At 60.1% G+C, this 15,875-nt stretch overlaps 2 protein-coding genes across 3 annotated transcripts; one reads left to right on the top strand and one right to left on the bottom strand.

Annotated features, from left to right (window-relative positions):
- The first annotated feature begins 10,644 nt into the window (after nt 1-10,644).
- Nucleotides 10,645-12,937, top strand: POLR2H (RNA polymerase II, I and III subunit H). 2 transcript variants are annotated; one of them, XM_064165074.1, is made up of 5 exons: nt 10,651-10,785; nt 11,210-11,293; nt 11,958-12,051; nt 12,196-12,279; nt 12,395-12,937. In XM_064165074.1, the coding sequence occupies exons 1-5, from the start codon at nt 10,713-10,715 to the stop codon at nt 12,510-12,512; spliced, it is 453 nt and encodes a 150-aa protein (XP_064021144.1). In that variant the 5' UTR covers nt 10,651-10,712; the 3' UTR covers nt 12,513-12,937. The 2 variants fall into 2 exon arrangements, with proteins under 2 accessions (XP_064021145.1, XP_064021144.1); XM_064165075.1 differs by lacking the exons at nt 11,958-12,051; nt 12,196-12,279 and having other exon boundaries at nt 10,645-10,785.
- A 306-nt stretch (nt 12,938-13,243) lies between these two features.
- THPO (thrombopoietin) lies at nt 13,244-15,451 on the bottom strand. The gene is made up of 5 exons (XM_064165073.1): nt 15,180-15,451; nt 14,322-14,449; nt 14,148-14,234; nt 13,776-13,940; nt 13,244-13,677 (listed from the first exon to the last, which is right to left on the bottom strand). The coding sequence occupies exons 1-5, from the start codon at nt 15,217-15,219 to the stop codon at nt 13,495-13,497; spliced, it is 603 nt and encodes a 200-aa protein (XP_064021143.1). The 5' UTR covers nt 15,220-15,451; the 3' UTR covers nt 13,244-13,494.
- Between the last annotated feature and the right edge of the window lie 424 nt (nt 15,452-15,875).

Here is a 15,875-nt window from a genome sequence, read left to right as displayed (position 1 = left end):
GCCGCACGGACCCCTGGGGACTCATTTCCATCCTGCCCGGGCGCTCGCCCGGCTCCTTTCAGCCTTGCTCCCTGCTTTGCCGGCGTGCCGGGGCCGAGCAGAAGCAACGCCAAGCTGTGCCCCAGCCCGGCACCGTTCTCATCCCTGGGGCTCACACCTGCACCAGCTGGGGAGCCGTGCTGCTGTGTGTGCTGCTGCGGAGCTGCCCTGGTCCCTCAAAACCCACCCAGGGTCTCTGTGTCTGTGCATGCTCGCACTGGCCTGCATGCACACCTGTGCATGAGCTGCCATGCTTAGAGGCATGGATGCACCCACTCGTGTACACACGCCGCAGCTCTCTCTTCCCTTGCACACCCACCTGCCCCAAATCCAGCCATGCACACCCCGCCATGCACACTCGCTGCCCTACACTCCGGCTCCCACACATCCCCCCGCCCCAGCTGAGCAGGGGACGCTGAGCTAGCAGGTGGCTCTGCCCGGCCTGGCACAAGCAGTCCTCACAGCACCAGGATGCTATGAGCAGTTCTGGGCTCCCCACACCTCCCAAACGCTCCTTCTGTACCCACCTGTGGGATCACCCCACCCCCTCTGACGCGAACTGAGAGGCCACCGCAGCCGCATCCCCCACCCAACCACAAGGACTCAGCCCGGTGCGGCGCGGCCGGATCTCAGGCAGCGTCGGTTGGCCACCACCGGTAGTTTATGGCCGTGCTCAACGCCCGCCGATCGATGCCAAACCCTGTTTTATTTGCTTTTGGAGTGATAAAGGTGAATTAACCCAACTGCACCTTCGCAACCGCTCTCCTTCGCTGCCAGGTGCAGGTTGGAGGGATGGGCAGGGGATAGCAGGACCCTAAAATACAGTGCCTGTCCCCAGCCGTGAGGGGAGTGCCTGAGGGAGCTGGGGTTGCTCTTTTCTCGTGCTTTTTGTGGAAGGTAAATCTCCTCGGGGGCCTCCGGCGATGACCTCTTCCTGGGCGCAGCCGCTAAGCCCTTTGTAATGGGATTTTGTGGCAGAACCGGCAAATTAGGGGCGAAGTGAATGTGTTAAGCTGCTGGTTTCTTTCTGGTGAATTCCTCCTCCCTGGCCCACACCAGCCACAGTTCGAACAAAGGCGACGAGCTCTGCTTTTATCTCTAGCTCTTAGAAGTCGGAGCTGTGCAGGGCTGCGTCCTCTCCTCCAAAACGGGCAAGCTGGAACAGGGATGGGGACAGGGACAGGCAGAGCCTGCGGCTTTGGGAAAGGAGCGTGGAGGAGCTAGCTGGGAGTGAGTTGTGCCAAACGCATTTGCCACAGGGCCAAATGTAGGAAAGATGGGGGGAAAAGGGCCCATCGCAGGGCCAGGGAGTGGTGACACTGAGAGGTGTCTCTGGTATGGGACCCCTCAGCATTCAAGCCAGGGTATAGCACTGGGAAGGCAACTAAGACAGGGCCACAGCTGAGGCTGCTTCGGTATGGGGATAGTCCCCAGGTGAAGCCGGGGGGATGCAGTGGGAGAACCCTCCTCTGCTTCAGAGTTAATACTGTTCCAGTGCAAAGACTTCATTAACACCAGCAAATACAAGCCACAAATACTCATTAATTCTCCATATCACTGATGGGTTGGGAGCTGGTGTGTCCCCGCTCTACCTGGTACTCCTCAGCCATCTAGAGACCCTTTGCCAGCCCCATCCCTGGGGCTTCTCAGAAAAGAGGGCAAGCCCCAGCTTGGGACAACTCCCCTAGGTATGACTGTCCTGTCCAGAAGGTCTCCTTTTAGGAATGCACCCCCACAACCACCCTAACTTGGGCTGAGGGCTGACCCCTGAGACCAGTCCTCAACTCCGGGAGGCTCTTGGCATCCACAAATAGGACAGAAACACCTTGGGTCTTGGTAGGGTTAGGAGGGAACTACTTCAGCACCCCAAAACTCCCCAGATGCAGGCAGGGGACAGTGTGCTGCCCCCGTGGCCCCCATAAAGGCCTGATTTATTGCTGTGAAGGATGCCATTAAAGGAGCGGCCAGAACGGGGAGCGCAGCTGCTGGAGCAGATCAGCGCCTGATTAATGTTGGGCAACTTGTTATATTGTCAGATAATTATCCCCAAACTGTATGACTTTCTGCTAAGTGGCAGCACTTAATTGCGTTTTTAATTACACCGCCATCACCGCAGCCCCTCTGTGCAGGAGGCAGGGATGGCAGGAGATGGGTAGTGGGCCCGGGACGCCTTGCAAAGGGCATTTCGGGGGCATCCCGCTCCCATAGAGCCCCCAAGGAGTAAGGCACCAGCTGCAGCACCACCAAGCCATGGCTGCTGCAGGCGGTGAGGTTGAGGTGTGACTGTTGCCGGTGCTCTCCAAGGCAGGAGGCACATGGGGTGCAGGAAAAGGGCGGTGAGGCAGGGTGCTCCCCCTTGCCTGCCGTGCTCTTAGAGGGCATACCGTGGCCTGTGGCCCTCTGCGGCCCCATCTGTCTGGGGGCAGCCCGGGGTCTGCCTTCCCCTGACAGGCAGGGGTGGGTCAGGGGTCAATGCATTTAAAATTCCTCCTAGCTCTTAAACCCCGGAGTGGCTAGAGGTGGGTGGGGGGCTGTGGCTATGTGAGGAGCACCGGCTGGCACCCCAGGCAGGCAGCACACATGTGCAGGCAGGGGTGTCTGTGCACATGTGTGAGTCCTCATGTGTGTACACTTACACGGAGATATGTGCTTGGGGGACCTGAGGTGTGCACACCAGTGTATGTGCACACCAGTGTATGTGCACACCAGTGTGCACACGGGTGAGCGTGAAACCTGTGTGCACGCCTGTGCATTCATGTGTGTGCACTCACAGGGGACTGCATGCAAGCATGCAGGTGCACAAGTGCACATGTGCATGCTTATGCTCCTCCTGGTGTGTCCATCCATGTGTTTGTGGACACACAGAGGTGTATGCAGGAGTGCCCGTGTGCCCGTGAGCTGCCCCTGTGCCCAAGCACATGTTTGTGCCTGTGAGTGCCTGCGCCTGCCAGTGCTGCATTTCGGGGTCTGTACATGAGATTGTCTGCATGTGCAAATGTGCACATATGGCTGCATGCCCGTGTGGGGTGTGGGCATGCCCTTGTGCACCCACACAGTCAGCCCTGGCACCTAGAGTGGTCGAGGTGGGTTCTGGATCTAACCCCCTTGCCTCAGGGAGGCCAGCCTCCCAGGAAGCCTTTTCTGGATGACCCCATGGGTGGCAACGGGAACAGGATTCCCGAGGGCTTCAGGTGCAGGATGTACCTCTCAGTCATAGCAGTCTCTCTTCCCTGTCCCTCCCCAGGGCAGTGACATGAGAGGAACACAACCTGGGATCCCCCACACTGCTAGAGTGTTGGACCACCACAGGATTCTACTGTACCCCCCCAGAGCCATGGGGACAGAGTGCTGTGGCCAGGCAGCCCCCACACCAAAGCCCTCCCTGCTAGCAGGATGCTGGGCAGTACTAGGAGGAAATCCAGGCGTTATCGGGTGGCTGGCTGCAGCCCTTGTCCCTGTCGTGGCCTCTGGCCTGAAATTTCCTGCCATGGCCACCCCAACAACATTATCCTGGGCTTTGCCCTCTCCACTAAGGAGTGGGATCCAAGCTACTAGGAGACACAGCTTCTTCCTGACCTGCAGGGGTGAGAAGAGTGTGTGGATCAGGCTTCCCAGGTTCCCATCACACCAGTTGCAAGGAAAATTGATGGAATAGGAGCCAATCCCCAGCTTCCCACTTGGTGGAGGTCTGTGCCTCTCACCAGCACAGGGTGCGCAGACTGCGCTTGAGGGGAAATAAGCCCCCCGAAAACACATCCTGACCCCAACAGCCCCCTCACCAGCCCCTCTTATCTCGATGGCAGCCGGACGGGTGTCACCAGAGAGGCCGAAATTTCGAGGGAAAAAGGTAAATAAAAGTGCCTGTCGCTCCCGTCACCGTTATCTCAGGAATCCCGAGCGCGGCAGCCCCTGCCCCCAGCCCTATTTCATCTCCGACATCGCCGCTGGCCACAGACCAAAGTGGTGACAACGGAGATGGAGAGAGGCTGTGACTCAGAGTCTGCCTGGACCCCGCAACATGCCGGGCTGCAGCCACCTTCCTCCCCATGGTGCTGATGTGGTCTTGGGATGGACAGGGGGGCTTGGTGCTTTGGACCTCCCTACATGCCACCCAGCCACTGGGACGTCAGGATGGGGACACTTTTGGTGCCTGTCGCCCACCTGGTGTCCCTGTGAGCAGCAGGATGGTGGCTAGACCACTTCTCTCTGCTCCAAGATCGGCTGCTAATGATGTCTCAGGACCTGCTCAAAAAGAATGTAAATTATTCAGCTCCTCATCAGGGCAATTAAAGTAACTCATCATTGTGGGCCATGAATATTTCAGGGGAGCAAAGACCAGGGGGCAGCAGCCAGGAGGTGCAGCAAGTGTGTCCATTCTCAGCCCCTGGGGGCCAGAGCAGGCAAGGAGAAGGGGTTGGGGATCTCCAAGCAGGGGGATTGCAAATGAGTGCACAGCAATCTGGGTCTCACACAGCTCCCCCACCACCCTGTCTTCTGGAGTTACTTCCACTGGCCACAGAGGGAGGCCAGGTGGTGGCAGCCCCCATGCAGCCCCTCCCTGCCCCACTTACAGAGCACCTCGTGCGCCTTACACCCCCCCGTTTTTTCGAGGGGAGGATCTGAGTGTTGGTGGCAATGCAAGGGGCTGCATCCATCCCAGGGACCCTAAATCTCCCCTGCCTTCCCCTTGCCCTAGGCTGTGCAAGCCCCTGCCCGCTGCCCTCCCCAGGGCCTGCAGGGTATCCGTCAGGATTTCTCTTTCCTTTCTTCCTCGCACTGAACAATTAATAATTTATCCCGTAATAAAAGAGGAAACAGTTAATGAGATGAAAACAAGCCAGAAACATCTGCTGGGGCTGCTTTCATCGCCTCCCCGGGCCGCCTGCACAGGAAGCAGTGGGAGGGGGCCGGGGGCGCTGGCGGGGGCTGCAGCAGCAGGAGGCTGTCCCCCACACCCAGCCTTCCTCACCTGGGCCCTCTCCTCCTCGGGGACCCCCTGGCTGCCCCGGTTTGGCACCCTCTTCCTGCTGCACCATCAAAGCCCGGCTGAGACATGCTGGTCTTGGGTCACAAATAGTGCTGGGGTTCCTGCTGGGGGGATGTCACTCTAACACGGGCAGTGAAGCCCACTGATTTGGCACTGCCTGCAGTCCCCAGACATGTGTCTGGCTGCCAGAGGGGGACACAGCAGTCCCATCCCTTCCCTCTACCCCCCAGCCCCCATGCCCAGATGTTGTTCATTACTGGTGATCCAATTTCCAGGGAGTGGGGCTGCCCCGAGGTTCCAATGCTGTCAGGGTGGCAGTGCAACCTCAAACCCTCCTGAGGGAATATGGGGGGACATAGAGACTGGGCATGGCACCCTGCCAGCAAAAGGGGGCTGCCACACTGGCCCCTGACTTGGCGCTTTGCTGGTATTCACAGGGCCCCAGGAGGAAGCTTGTTTGGGCACCATTTATTTTAGCAGTGTGAGAGGAGAGTCACAAGGGGAAACAGCCAGGATGTGGGGTGCTGGGGAAGGGGTGGATGTGATGCAGGTGGGGACAAAAAGTGCTGGGGAAGGAGAGGGCAAGAGAAGAGGGCACAGAGAACTGGAAAGGGACAGGCAGTCAAAGGGAAGGGGGGGGCAGCAACACGTGGCCAAAACCCAGGCTGGAGGGAAAAGCCTGCCCTGACCACTGTCTTGAACACAGATGGTGACCATGGGGACCCTGAGAGTGCTGGCAGGGTGTGGACAGGCCAGAATGCTGCAGGGGTGGGGATGGGGTGGGGGTTTGGGCAAGGGACAGCAGAGTTTGGGCGGGATGCTGCTGCTCACCTCTGCTTCCAATTTAGCTGATCCTTGCCCCAATCCCTGCAGCTCTCTAATCTGTTTGTCTTCCAAAGCCATTAAGTTAATTCAGAGCCTGGAAAAATCTCTCAGCTCTAATCCCAGCCCACCCTCCAGCTCAGCTGAGTTCAGCTCAAGGGGTCCAGCCAGAGTATGGCCAGGGCATGGTAGGCAGCTACCATATGCTGACCATGGCTGGTGCAGAGCCCCTCCTCATCACGAAGGCGCAGGAACCAGGTCCTGCAAGTTCCCAGCCTCAACTCTGTCAGCCTCCAGGTCCCTTCTGGGATCGGGTGCTGCTAAGGACCATTTTGGGGACAGGTGGGTGTGACGACAGCTGGGAAGATGACTTCTCCTTCCGACAGCCTGGACAGGCACCTAGCCCAACTCCAGAGAGGTGTCGTGGAAAAAACAACGTCAGCATCAGCCCAGAGGAATGTGGCTATCCTGGCCCATCCCAGTGGAGGATAAGACCGGGACAGGGACAGGGCCCTCTGCTATGCATCACAGCAGTATTGATGGGGCCGATGGCAGGGGATCTACAAGCCTCCTGCCTTGCTGCACCCCTCTGCAGGGCTGGTAGCAGCCACAGTCTGTGAGCATCCCCAGGGTACAGCCATCTCCAGTCCTTGTGGGCTCTGAGTGCAGAGAACAGTCAGCTCATGACACTGTTGCCATCCACTCTGCCAGCCAGGGACAGCAGTTTGGGGTTATTTCCCCAGAAGCTCTTTTCCACCCAGGGCCTCAGTAGAGGGGGAAGGGGCTAATCCCTTCCTGAGTCCCCCAGGGCTTCTGCCATGGCCATGGCCCTCATCTCTTGTCCCCGTCCATCCCCCACCCTACAGGATACAGCTGGCAGTCCCTCAGTGGTGGATGGTGATGGGGAAGCTATCCAGACATGCTGACACTCACAGCTGCCCCATGCTGGGGACCCTGGCATCCTGCTCCCCTCCCCCAGCCACATCACCCTCCATCATCTCCTCAATCCCAGCCTGGGTAATTGGTGGCCTGGTGACAGACGGGCTCATTAACAGCTTAATTTCGGCTTTGTCTCTGCCTGCCCGACCCCCAGCCCAGGTGGGGACCAACACAGCAGGGTGCAGGGATGGGCACCCTGAGGCCACCGCATCCCATTGCTGCACCCCGAAGGGGCACTTGCAGGGAGCTGAGGTGTGCACACGTCTGCAACAGTGCCCCGATGGGCAGCACTGCCCTGGGTGGCACATGGCCTTAACTCTCCAACACCAAGGTGCATGGAGGGGACCCCATCCCTGGCCATGTGGATGGTGCCACCTTGCCCCACAGCCTGGTGAGGAACCGTCACTGGGGCAATGCTGCCAGGCCAGGTGCCCACAGGTGCCAGCGGCTGCCCACCTTCCTGGCCTCACCCTGCCCATGTTTGCTCCCGTAACGGCGGCGGCGTTTCGGCTCCTTTGTGCCGGCACATAACAGGGGCAGCCGCCTCTGAAGCACCGGCCAGCACCACGGACATCCCAAAACGGGCAGCGGGCAGGAGTACAAGCAAGGGGTGCAGGCAAGGGGGCTGGGAATGCAGACAGAGATGGGTGGTGGAGCAGGCAGTGGGCATGGACACCAAATGCAGGCAGGTTTCCCTGCTACATTGCTCCTTGTGCCCACCTGGCAGCCCTGAAGCCTGTCATGGTCAGCCCCTCGCTAGGGCAAGGTCTCCGTGCCCCTCTCCAGCAGAGGCAGCCCACAGACGGCTGATGCTGCCGGCTGGAGGCCTGGCTGCCTTTCAAAGGCTCTTCTCTTGTATCAGTTATCGTCAGAAGATAACAGCCAAGCGGCTAATGACAGGGGGAGGCTGCACCCTCACTCGGGGAGCAGGGCAATGTGGGCACTGGGGCTGCCAAGATCCACCATGCCCAGGGTATGGAACCTCCCCAGCCAAGGTGGGACAAGGGTTGTCATTTTGCACTGTGATGTTTTGGGGGGGTATCCCAAGGTAGGGACAGAGATGGTGACACAGAGTGCCCTAATTAGGGGTACCAGCTGCCCCTGACTCCAGGTGTGCCTGCTCCAGCCACCCTGATGAGCAGAGACCTGAGGGACTATGCCATGACCAGAGTGAGAGGAGCCTGGGGTCAGCTATTGCAGGGCTCTTCACTCCAGGAACTCTCTCCAGGTACTCACTCCAGGGTGCCCTCGCAGCCTAGCATGGCAGACGTGGTCAGTGGGCATGAAGGGATTCTGGAGAGGGCTGGCCTCATGGGCACAGGGGCAGTGCCTGGCGCCAGATCTGTGGAGGGTTTGTTTAATCCCAGATAAAGAGGTGACCCCAGGCACTTGGCTGGCAAATAGGCACTACCCCAGCAATGGCGCCAGAGGCAGTGCCAACCCCTCAGCACCCGCCAACACCCCACACCCACACCAGGACCATCTGCTCCCCCCCTGGCATTACAAGGTTGGCATTAGCCAGACATATGTGTTTTTCTGGCTACCCACACACCTGTGGTACAGCATGGCATGGGGTCAGCAAGGCAGAGGACACATGGGCAGAGCCAGGGCATATGGGGATGTAGTGCAGGGAAAATCAAGGTGCCCCATCCTCTGCCAAACTCAGATGGATTTATGACAGAGCCAGCTCCCCCAGCCTATCCTGCCCCTGGCACAGGGCCAAGCAGGGGGCTTGGGGCCAAGGAGAAGGTTTGGCACTATGGCCTTGCCACACAGACAGCACTCAGGGCTTCAGGGCAAGCCAGGTTCCTGCTGCTACCCTGGCCCTGTGGCATCTGGGGTGCAGCTGGAAACCTGCCTTCTCCCTTCCCCACCAGCTGGCCCTATGGCTGGCTGTGTGCCCATGACCTCCGGGTAGGGCCATGCCCGCATGCACCCAAGGTCGGGACTCAGGTGTGCCCTAGTCCCACAAGGGAAGGAGACAGACGGCATGGCTGGCAGGGGCCGTGGAGCAGCATCCCTGGGGGCCTGCCTCAACGGCTGGTGAGTACAGCCCTGACTGCCTGCTGGCCTGCACCAAGTGTGCCAGATCTCAGCAGGAGGGAACAGTCAGGTGGGATAAGCCCTTTGTGTCACCCTGCAATGGCCCTGAGAGCGTCCAAGCAGGGTGCCCAGCCACACCAGGGCGCCCCAGCCTTAACTGTGCCATCCACATGAGCACAGTGAGGGGGTGTGGAGTGAGAGGGGGTGAGCATAGGAGCTCCTCTCCAGAAAACAGCCCTGGGCCCCACACCACCCTCCCCCAGCCAGCCCCAGCCTGGTGGGTCACATCCCTCCAGGATGGTACCCTGGGGATTCTGCAGAGGGCAAATGGTCGTACTGGTGAGCCTGGATGGGGTAGGGGGCCCCCACTTATGGAGCAGCCATGGGGTGCTCTGCCATGCTCAGTGTGCTGCTGCCACCCCCTGGCAATGTGCACAGCTTTGGGTTCTCCCTACAAAGGGGTGCCCAGGACCCACCAGAGCCCAGCCCCACATTCCCCCCAGCAGACAGGGGCACCCTGGAGTGCAGGACGCCAGCGAGGGTGCTGGGAGCTTGTGAGGGAAGACCACAGTAGGAGAGGGCCTGGTCATGGCACCTACACTTGGATCTGCTGCCCAGGTCTGGATAGGCAAAGCAGGGAGCGGGCACAGGGCTAGGTGGGAGGAGGGGTAGTCCACTCATAGGGTGATGAGCCAGAGAGAGATATGTCCCAGCACAGTAATGCTGTCTCCTCTGAGTGCCACCACTGCGAGATGACCCTGCCATGAACTGCCTGCATGCTCACCCCCGTGGGCCATCAGCCCTCTCTCACCAGCCCCCACCTCCCGCCACAGGAGACACACACTGTGGAGAGGTCACACCTGGGTTGCTCTGGGTACCACAGACAACTCGTGACAGGGATCTCAGTGCAGATGCTGGGGGCACCTGGGCTCTAGATACCAACCAGAGGTATCTCCAGGGATGGCAGCTGAGATGTCAGGCTCTCAGGGACAGCGTGGGCTATGTCCCCTCACTGCCACCCCACCACGGGCACAGATATCCCTGCTCTGTGGTCCACGGTGGGCTGCTGCCACGTGCCACACACATGGCACCAATGCCATTCGTCTTCCTCAGTCCGAATCAAACCTGCCCCTGCCATCCACCTCCATGCCAGTCCCCTCGGTGCCACGTCTGGGCAGACAGCACACAGGGTCCCCACTGCCACAGCTCACACAAGCCAGGGAAAAATCAGTTAAGGCAGGCCGGTGGTAGCAGTCGGGGGCCAAGGCAGGGACAATGCTGAACTCTCGACCCCGAGCTGGTGGCTCCCGACCAGATGCCAGGCGTGAGGGCACCCTGTGGTGCCCCAGTGCGTGAGTCGGCCTCTGTCGTGCCAGACCACCCTCCGCCATCCCCTCCTCTCACGGTTCATCGGCAGGCCACAGGTGATGGCCGCCGCCTGTCCCTCCCCCACGTCGTTGGCGTGGGAGGGGGAGAGTCGGTGGAGACTGCAACTCGTCCTTGGCTGAGTCTGCGCAGCTCATCACACCAATGCCCAGCTGCGGACGAAGCGTCTTTGCCTCACGCCTCAGGGCTGTCGGGGAGCTACACAGCTCCCGTGGGGCAGCTCGGCCCTCTCTACGCGGGACCCGGTGCCCGAGGCAGCGGCGGGACGGGGACCGCCCGTGTCCGTGGGCTGCGCGGCCGCGCGCGGCGCCATCCGCGGCCTCGCAGCGCCCCCTGCCGGCGGCTGCGGCCGGCGGGCACTAGGGCCGCGCGGAGAGCGCCGCCGTCCGCAGCGCTGCGCAGGCGCAGGGATGGCCCAGCCCAGCCGCCGAGGCTACTTCCGTCCCGGACGTCATCGGCGGGCGCCGAGGCCGGTGCTGGGCAGGCAGCTGCCGCCATGGCGGGGATCCTCTTCGAGGATATCTTCGACGTGAAGGATATCGACCCTGAGGGCAAGAAATTCGACCGTGGTGAGTGGGGCCCCGCACCGCCTCTTCGCTGGGCCTCAGGCCGGGCCTGCGCTGCCGTCCCATGTCCTCCCTCAGAGTGCCCTGTTCACCTCCGTCTGTCCCAGTTCCTTGTCTGCCCTTCCCGCCGGCGGTGGCCCCAGTGTCCCTTCCTCTAGCCGTCGTCTGGCACCGGCACCGGCCCCGCCACAGGGTGCTTCTGTGCACTCGCCGGTGCGCTGTGTTCCCCACCATGTTCTTCCTGCCTGTGTGCCTCTCGGTCTGCTCTCAGGCTCCGGCATCCCTCCCCAGACGCTGTGCACCCGTTCTTCCCGAACAGCTCCGGTACAGGCCTCCAGGGGAGTGAGCATAACGGCCTGGCTCTGCTCCCACCAAGCCCCTGGGACAACTTCTCTGCCTTTGTCTCTCACTCTGCTGCTCTTTTCAGTGTCCCGCCTGCATTGTGAGAGCGAGTCCTTCAAGATGGACCTTATCTTGGATGTGAATATCCAGATCTATCCCGTGGACCTTGGTAAGTTGTCTGGCTGCTAATCCAGAGCATGCTGGAATGGAGTGAGGTTAGAAGGATTCTTGGAGGAGGAAGACTGAGTTCACTGCAAGCAAGGAATGAGTCTCAGATTTACTTGGGTGCCTATAATACTGTCCCTAAGTTTAAAGAGGTAGTGGGTGCTGAGTTGGATTCTGGACTACCTTGCTGTATTGATGCTTATTTCCTGACAGCTCTCCAGAGATGCTGTCTAGCGCAGCTGCCTCAGGTGGTGGCAGCCAGGCTTTAAGAGCTCTTTTGAGATGAGCTTTTATGGGCTAAATATACTAAGCAGGTGAAGTGACTCTCAGTGAAGTGCAGAAAGGCTGGAACTGGTACTGCAGAGTCTTGTGTACCTGCCCAGGACTCAGCTAAGCCTTCTGGGACTCTCTCTGCAAATCTTTTGCTGCATCCTATGAAAACAGCAGCATTAGTGTCCTGGTGACTCTGGTCTCCAGCGTTGATCACCTTGGTGATCAGTGTCTCGTGGTGAGACAGAGGATCCAGTGTCACCTTTTCCTCACAGCCCTGTTGGAGAACCAAAGAGGGGCAGGCTCGTTCCTTACCACTACCCCAAAATCTGTTGTGGCCACTGCTACTCTGGCTGTGTGCCTTGCCTTCTCACTACTCTTCTGCCCTCTCCTCCCAGGGGACAAATTCCGCCTGGTCATTGCCAGCACCCTGTATGAAGATGGCACCCTAGATGACGGCGAATATAACCCCACAGATGACCGGCCATCCAGGTACAGGGGCCCAGCCAGGACCCACCGTGGGGTGGGTGAGGGAAAAAGTGAAATGCTTAGGAGTACTTTCTGCCAAAGGGTGCTCAGCTCCTCGGGGAACACCCAGGTTTGATGCTTCTCTGAACTCCTGGCATCCCATCACAGGGCAGACCAATTCGAGTACGTGATGTATGGCAAAGTATACAGGATTGAAGGGGATGAGACCTCCACAGAGGCAGCCACGCGCCTGTGAGTGCTTGTCAGCAGCAGGGGGAGACTCTGTGCCATGGGGGAGGCACCAGTATCTCATCCTGGGCCCCCCATGGAATTCCCCCCACTCACTGCTTCTCTCCTTCTGCTCCAGCTCTGCTTATGCATCCTACGGGGGGCTGCTCATGCGGCTGCAGGGAGATGCAAACAACCTGCATGGGTTTGAAGTGGACTCTCGAGTTTACTTGCTGATGAAGAAGCTGGCCTTCTAGGACACCTGCCTCTGCAGGCCGGCCCCAGAGATGCTCTGCTGCCACAGAAAGGAGCAACCAGGAGACCTGTGACCCCCAAATGCTGCCCCAGCACTCATGCTGTCTGGCTTCTTCAGAGCTGGGAGAAGGAAGTACAACCCCCCCTCCTCATCTGGACCTGTTCTGACTCCTGCTGGGGTCTGCAGCCCCGTCTCCTGTGTGGAGAGAGGTGCCTGACAGCTGAGTGAACACCATGCTGGGCACTCTGTGGTCCTGTGTACTGGGCATTTCCTCACCCCTGCCTTCCTGTGCTTCAAAAGTATGTGCAGTCTCAGCTGTGGTCTGGGGCAGCTGCCAGTCTGCCTCAAGGATGGGAAGCACTTCCTGAGGAACCATCCTGAGATAGACTGGGCTTGGTTTTGATTAAACTGGGATATTTTTTTCTATGTCTGGCTCTGCTGGATGAGAGATGAGATTGGCAGGGAAGGAGTACACCTGCGTGGGAGGCAAAGGGGGCCCACACTACTTCCCTAAGGAGCGGGCGGTCCAAACCTGCTGGGTTCTTTGATGGTAGCTACCGTGTCTTGCAGCAGCCACCTGGCTTGCAGAGCTGGCGACTGCCGCAGGAGGGAGCTGGGTGCTCGGCAGACACCCGCAGAGGTCCCCTAAGGGTTTTCCTTCTGCCGAGGCCCCGGGGGTGTTCGGCTGCCCTGCGAGGGGCACAGCAAGGGGGAAAGGATAATGCAAACAACTCTAGAAAAATACCTCTTTAATTGTAAAGCATTCACAGTAGAGAGGCCTGCTTGGGTGGGAGCGCAGGGCCTGTGCCGCTGGCACACAAGTGTTGCTGTGCTCTGCTTCTGTGGCCTGCCCAGCTGTCAGAGGCTTGAGGAGAAGGACCCAACCCTTCCCCTGCAGGCACCTTGCTGGGCACCCAGAGCACAGCTCAGTGTCTGGCAAGATTGCTTTGACCTGGGACTAGGGGTGAACCCTTTGCATAACCTCACCTGGCCCCACATTGAGGGTCTCTGTCACCCCTCTGGCCTTGCTTGCACAAGTCTTTGGCCAGGTCGTGGAAGAAGAAGCGCAGCTTGCCCTGCACCAGCTTTCGATAGGTGAGGAAGATGCTGGTGACATGGGTCTGCTCCATGGTGCGTGGGGAGCAGCCTGGCTCCTGCGGTCCTGCCTGAGGAGTGAGAGTGGGACAAGAGAGGTAACAAAGCTGTCGTGTCCAGCACAGCTGGCACCTGTGCCAGAGTGGCTTGGTTTATGAGGCAGTCTCACCTCCAAGCTGAAGGTCTGCAGGAGTAGGAAGAAGAAGTTGGCATGTTGGTAAAGCTGGCTCAGCTGCCTGGCCCCACACTCCAGCGTCACGTGGCCCTGGGCCTCCACCACAGCACCCACCACCAGTGCCAGGTCACAGAGGATCTCCTGCCGCTTGGTCTCATTCTAGGGGAGCAGGAAGTGAGTGGGCTGACTCTCGGGTCCTGATTCATTCCTCTGTCCACCCTAGGGCTTGATGGAGTCCTCCTCCCCCTGTGCCACCCGATGTACCCTATCCACAGGTATCTCATTCTGTGCTTCTGGTGCCTGTGCCAACCTAAGCCTTCCCAATCTTGTGGGCATCCTGCTGCCAGCACTCCCAGCCCCTCTCACCGATTTGGATTTCCACTGCTGGAGGCTGAAGTCCACCAAAGGCAGCACTGCAGGGCAGCTGAGCGTTGGCAGTGCCTGGCACTGGCCCTGGTGGGGAGAGGAGATAATGAGGTGAGGGACAAGGATCTGTGCCTGTAGTGGTACCTTGGGTTTTGGCAGGGACTATATCCTCACCGTTCTCTTCTCCATGTCCTTGGCCTCGACGATGTACTTCTGGATGAGTCTGTTGTCACAGACCAGCCGTGTTGGGCTGGCATGGCTGTCTTCCATGTGCAGGAGGAAGGATGTGAGGAGGAGCAGTCCTGGGAGAGATATGGTTACCTTGGGCAGCTCCAGCCCAGAGCCATGCCTGCTGTAACAGTCACTCAACCCAGCCTGATGCTGGTCTTGATGATTTCACGGGAGGGGTGCAGGGGGAGGTTTAGAGAGCCTGAGGAGGGCATGGTGCTGCCTGGGGCCAGCCAGGGTTTCTGTGCTGGCAGTGCGTACTGAGGGGCCACACAGCCACATGTGTGCCAGGTTTTGCAGCTCCGCTGCAGGCAGGAAGCAGACCAGGGCCAGCCCTCCTGATCTGTGCCAGGAGCAGCTCCGGCTGTCACGTGCGCTTCGGGGAATCCCTGCCTGGAGCATCCCGCAGCGAGAGTGCTCCGGCCAAGGGCTTGCCTGCCGGCACGCCGCTGCCCCAGACTGCTCTCGCTGCCCTTCCTGGCAGCAGGCATCTCCTCTCCAAAGGTCCTCTGTGCCTCCACCTGCCTTGCTGCCCTCCTTGGCACTACACCTGAGCCCAAAAACCCTCGGTGCAGCCTTTTTCCCTAGGCTGGGCATGGAGAGATGCTCAGCTGCTCTCCTCGTGTGCTGGTACAGTTAGCTCCAACCAAACCGAGACACCCCTGGCGTTTGTTGCCCACCTGCGGGGCTCATCTCTTTTCGTGCCCATCTGGACAGCCCTCTGGCCTTGTGGGTGCAGTGCTCGCTGCCAGCGCCGTGCCCCCTCCTGTGCGCTCCCGACCCCCCTTTTAGCCGTGCACTCACTGTTTAGCTCCATGCTCAGCTGGGGGCTTCGGCCCTGCATCTTCCACCCTGGGGACAGCGGCTGCTCCCCGGCTCCCGTCCCCCTTCCATGGAGGGTGGCGGTGGTGTGGGCTCCCCGTGAGCCCCCCAGTCGGGACAGAGGGCCGGGAGCACCCCCGGGACGGCACGGCGCGGCGCTCTGGCTCCGGCCCGGCTGCCCGGCCGAGGCAGCGCGATTTCCTGTTGTGTCGCCGCTGACCTTCGAGCGAAATCGCAGCGGGGGCCCCGGGCCCGGGGGAGGCTTCCTGCCTCCGGCCGCTTCCTCCCTTGGCTCAGGGCGCGGGAAGGGCGTCCCCGGGCTGCTCACCTGCCCCCTGGCCTGAGCTCTCAGCTGCTCGGACCCGGGCGCTCAGCTCCTCGGCCGTTCCTGCCCGGAGGGTGAAAGCGGCTCTGGAACCTGCAAGAGAGATGGCACTGGTGCCTCTGACCATCCGCTCTGCTGAGGCCCTGCTTCTGGCTGTGACAGTCAGGCATGAAAGCTACCAAAGCCCCCCACCTAAAGGTAGGCTCCAACCCTTGTGACCCTTACTCACAGGTGGACCTCACCCTGGTCACTTTTGCCTAGAGCTGGAACCCAGGCACTATTACCCTCAGCCAGAGGTGAAATCTGACCCCTGCATCTGACAGGTGTGTGGCTGGTGCACTGGAACCCCACCA

Source organism: Pogoniulus pusillus, chromosome 26, assembly GCF_015220805.1.
Source record: "Pogoniulus pusillus isolate bPogPus1 chromosome 26, bPogPus1.pri, whole genome shotgun sequence".
NCBI lineage: Eukaryota > Metazoa > Chordata > Aves > Piciformes > Lybiidae > Pogoniulus > Pogoniulus pusillus.
This window is presented reverse-complemented; position numbering and strand designations above follow the sequence as displayed.

Excerpts from the sequence above, each read along its gene's own strand:
- THPO (XM_064165073.1), bottom strand. The coding sequence starts at position 15,219 with ATGCAGGGCCGAAGCCCCCAGCTGAGCATGGAGCTAAACA. Across the intron at positions 14,450-15,179 it reads GCTGAGCATGGAGCTAAACA|GACTGCTCCTCCTCACATCC; the intron begins GTGAGTGCACGG and ends TATCTCTCCCAG. Across the intron at positions 13,678-13,775 it reads TGCAGACCTTCAGCTTGGAG|GCAGGACCGCAGGAGCCAGG; the intron begins GTGAGACTGCCT and ends CTCACTCCTCAG.
- POLR2H (XM_064165074.1), top strand. The coding sequence starts at position 10,713 with ATGGCGGGGATCCTCTTCGAGGATATCTTCGACGTGAAGGATATCGAC. Across the intron at positions 11,294-11,957 it reads GATCTATCCCGTGGACCTTG|GGGACAAATTCCGCCTGGTC; the intron begins GTAAGTTGTCTG and ends CTCTCCTCCCAG. Across the intron at positions 12,052-12,195 it reads ACAGATGACCGGCCATCCAG|GGCAGACCAATTCGAGTACG; the intron begins GTACAGGGGCCC and ends ATCCCATCACAG.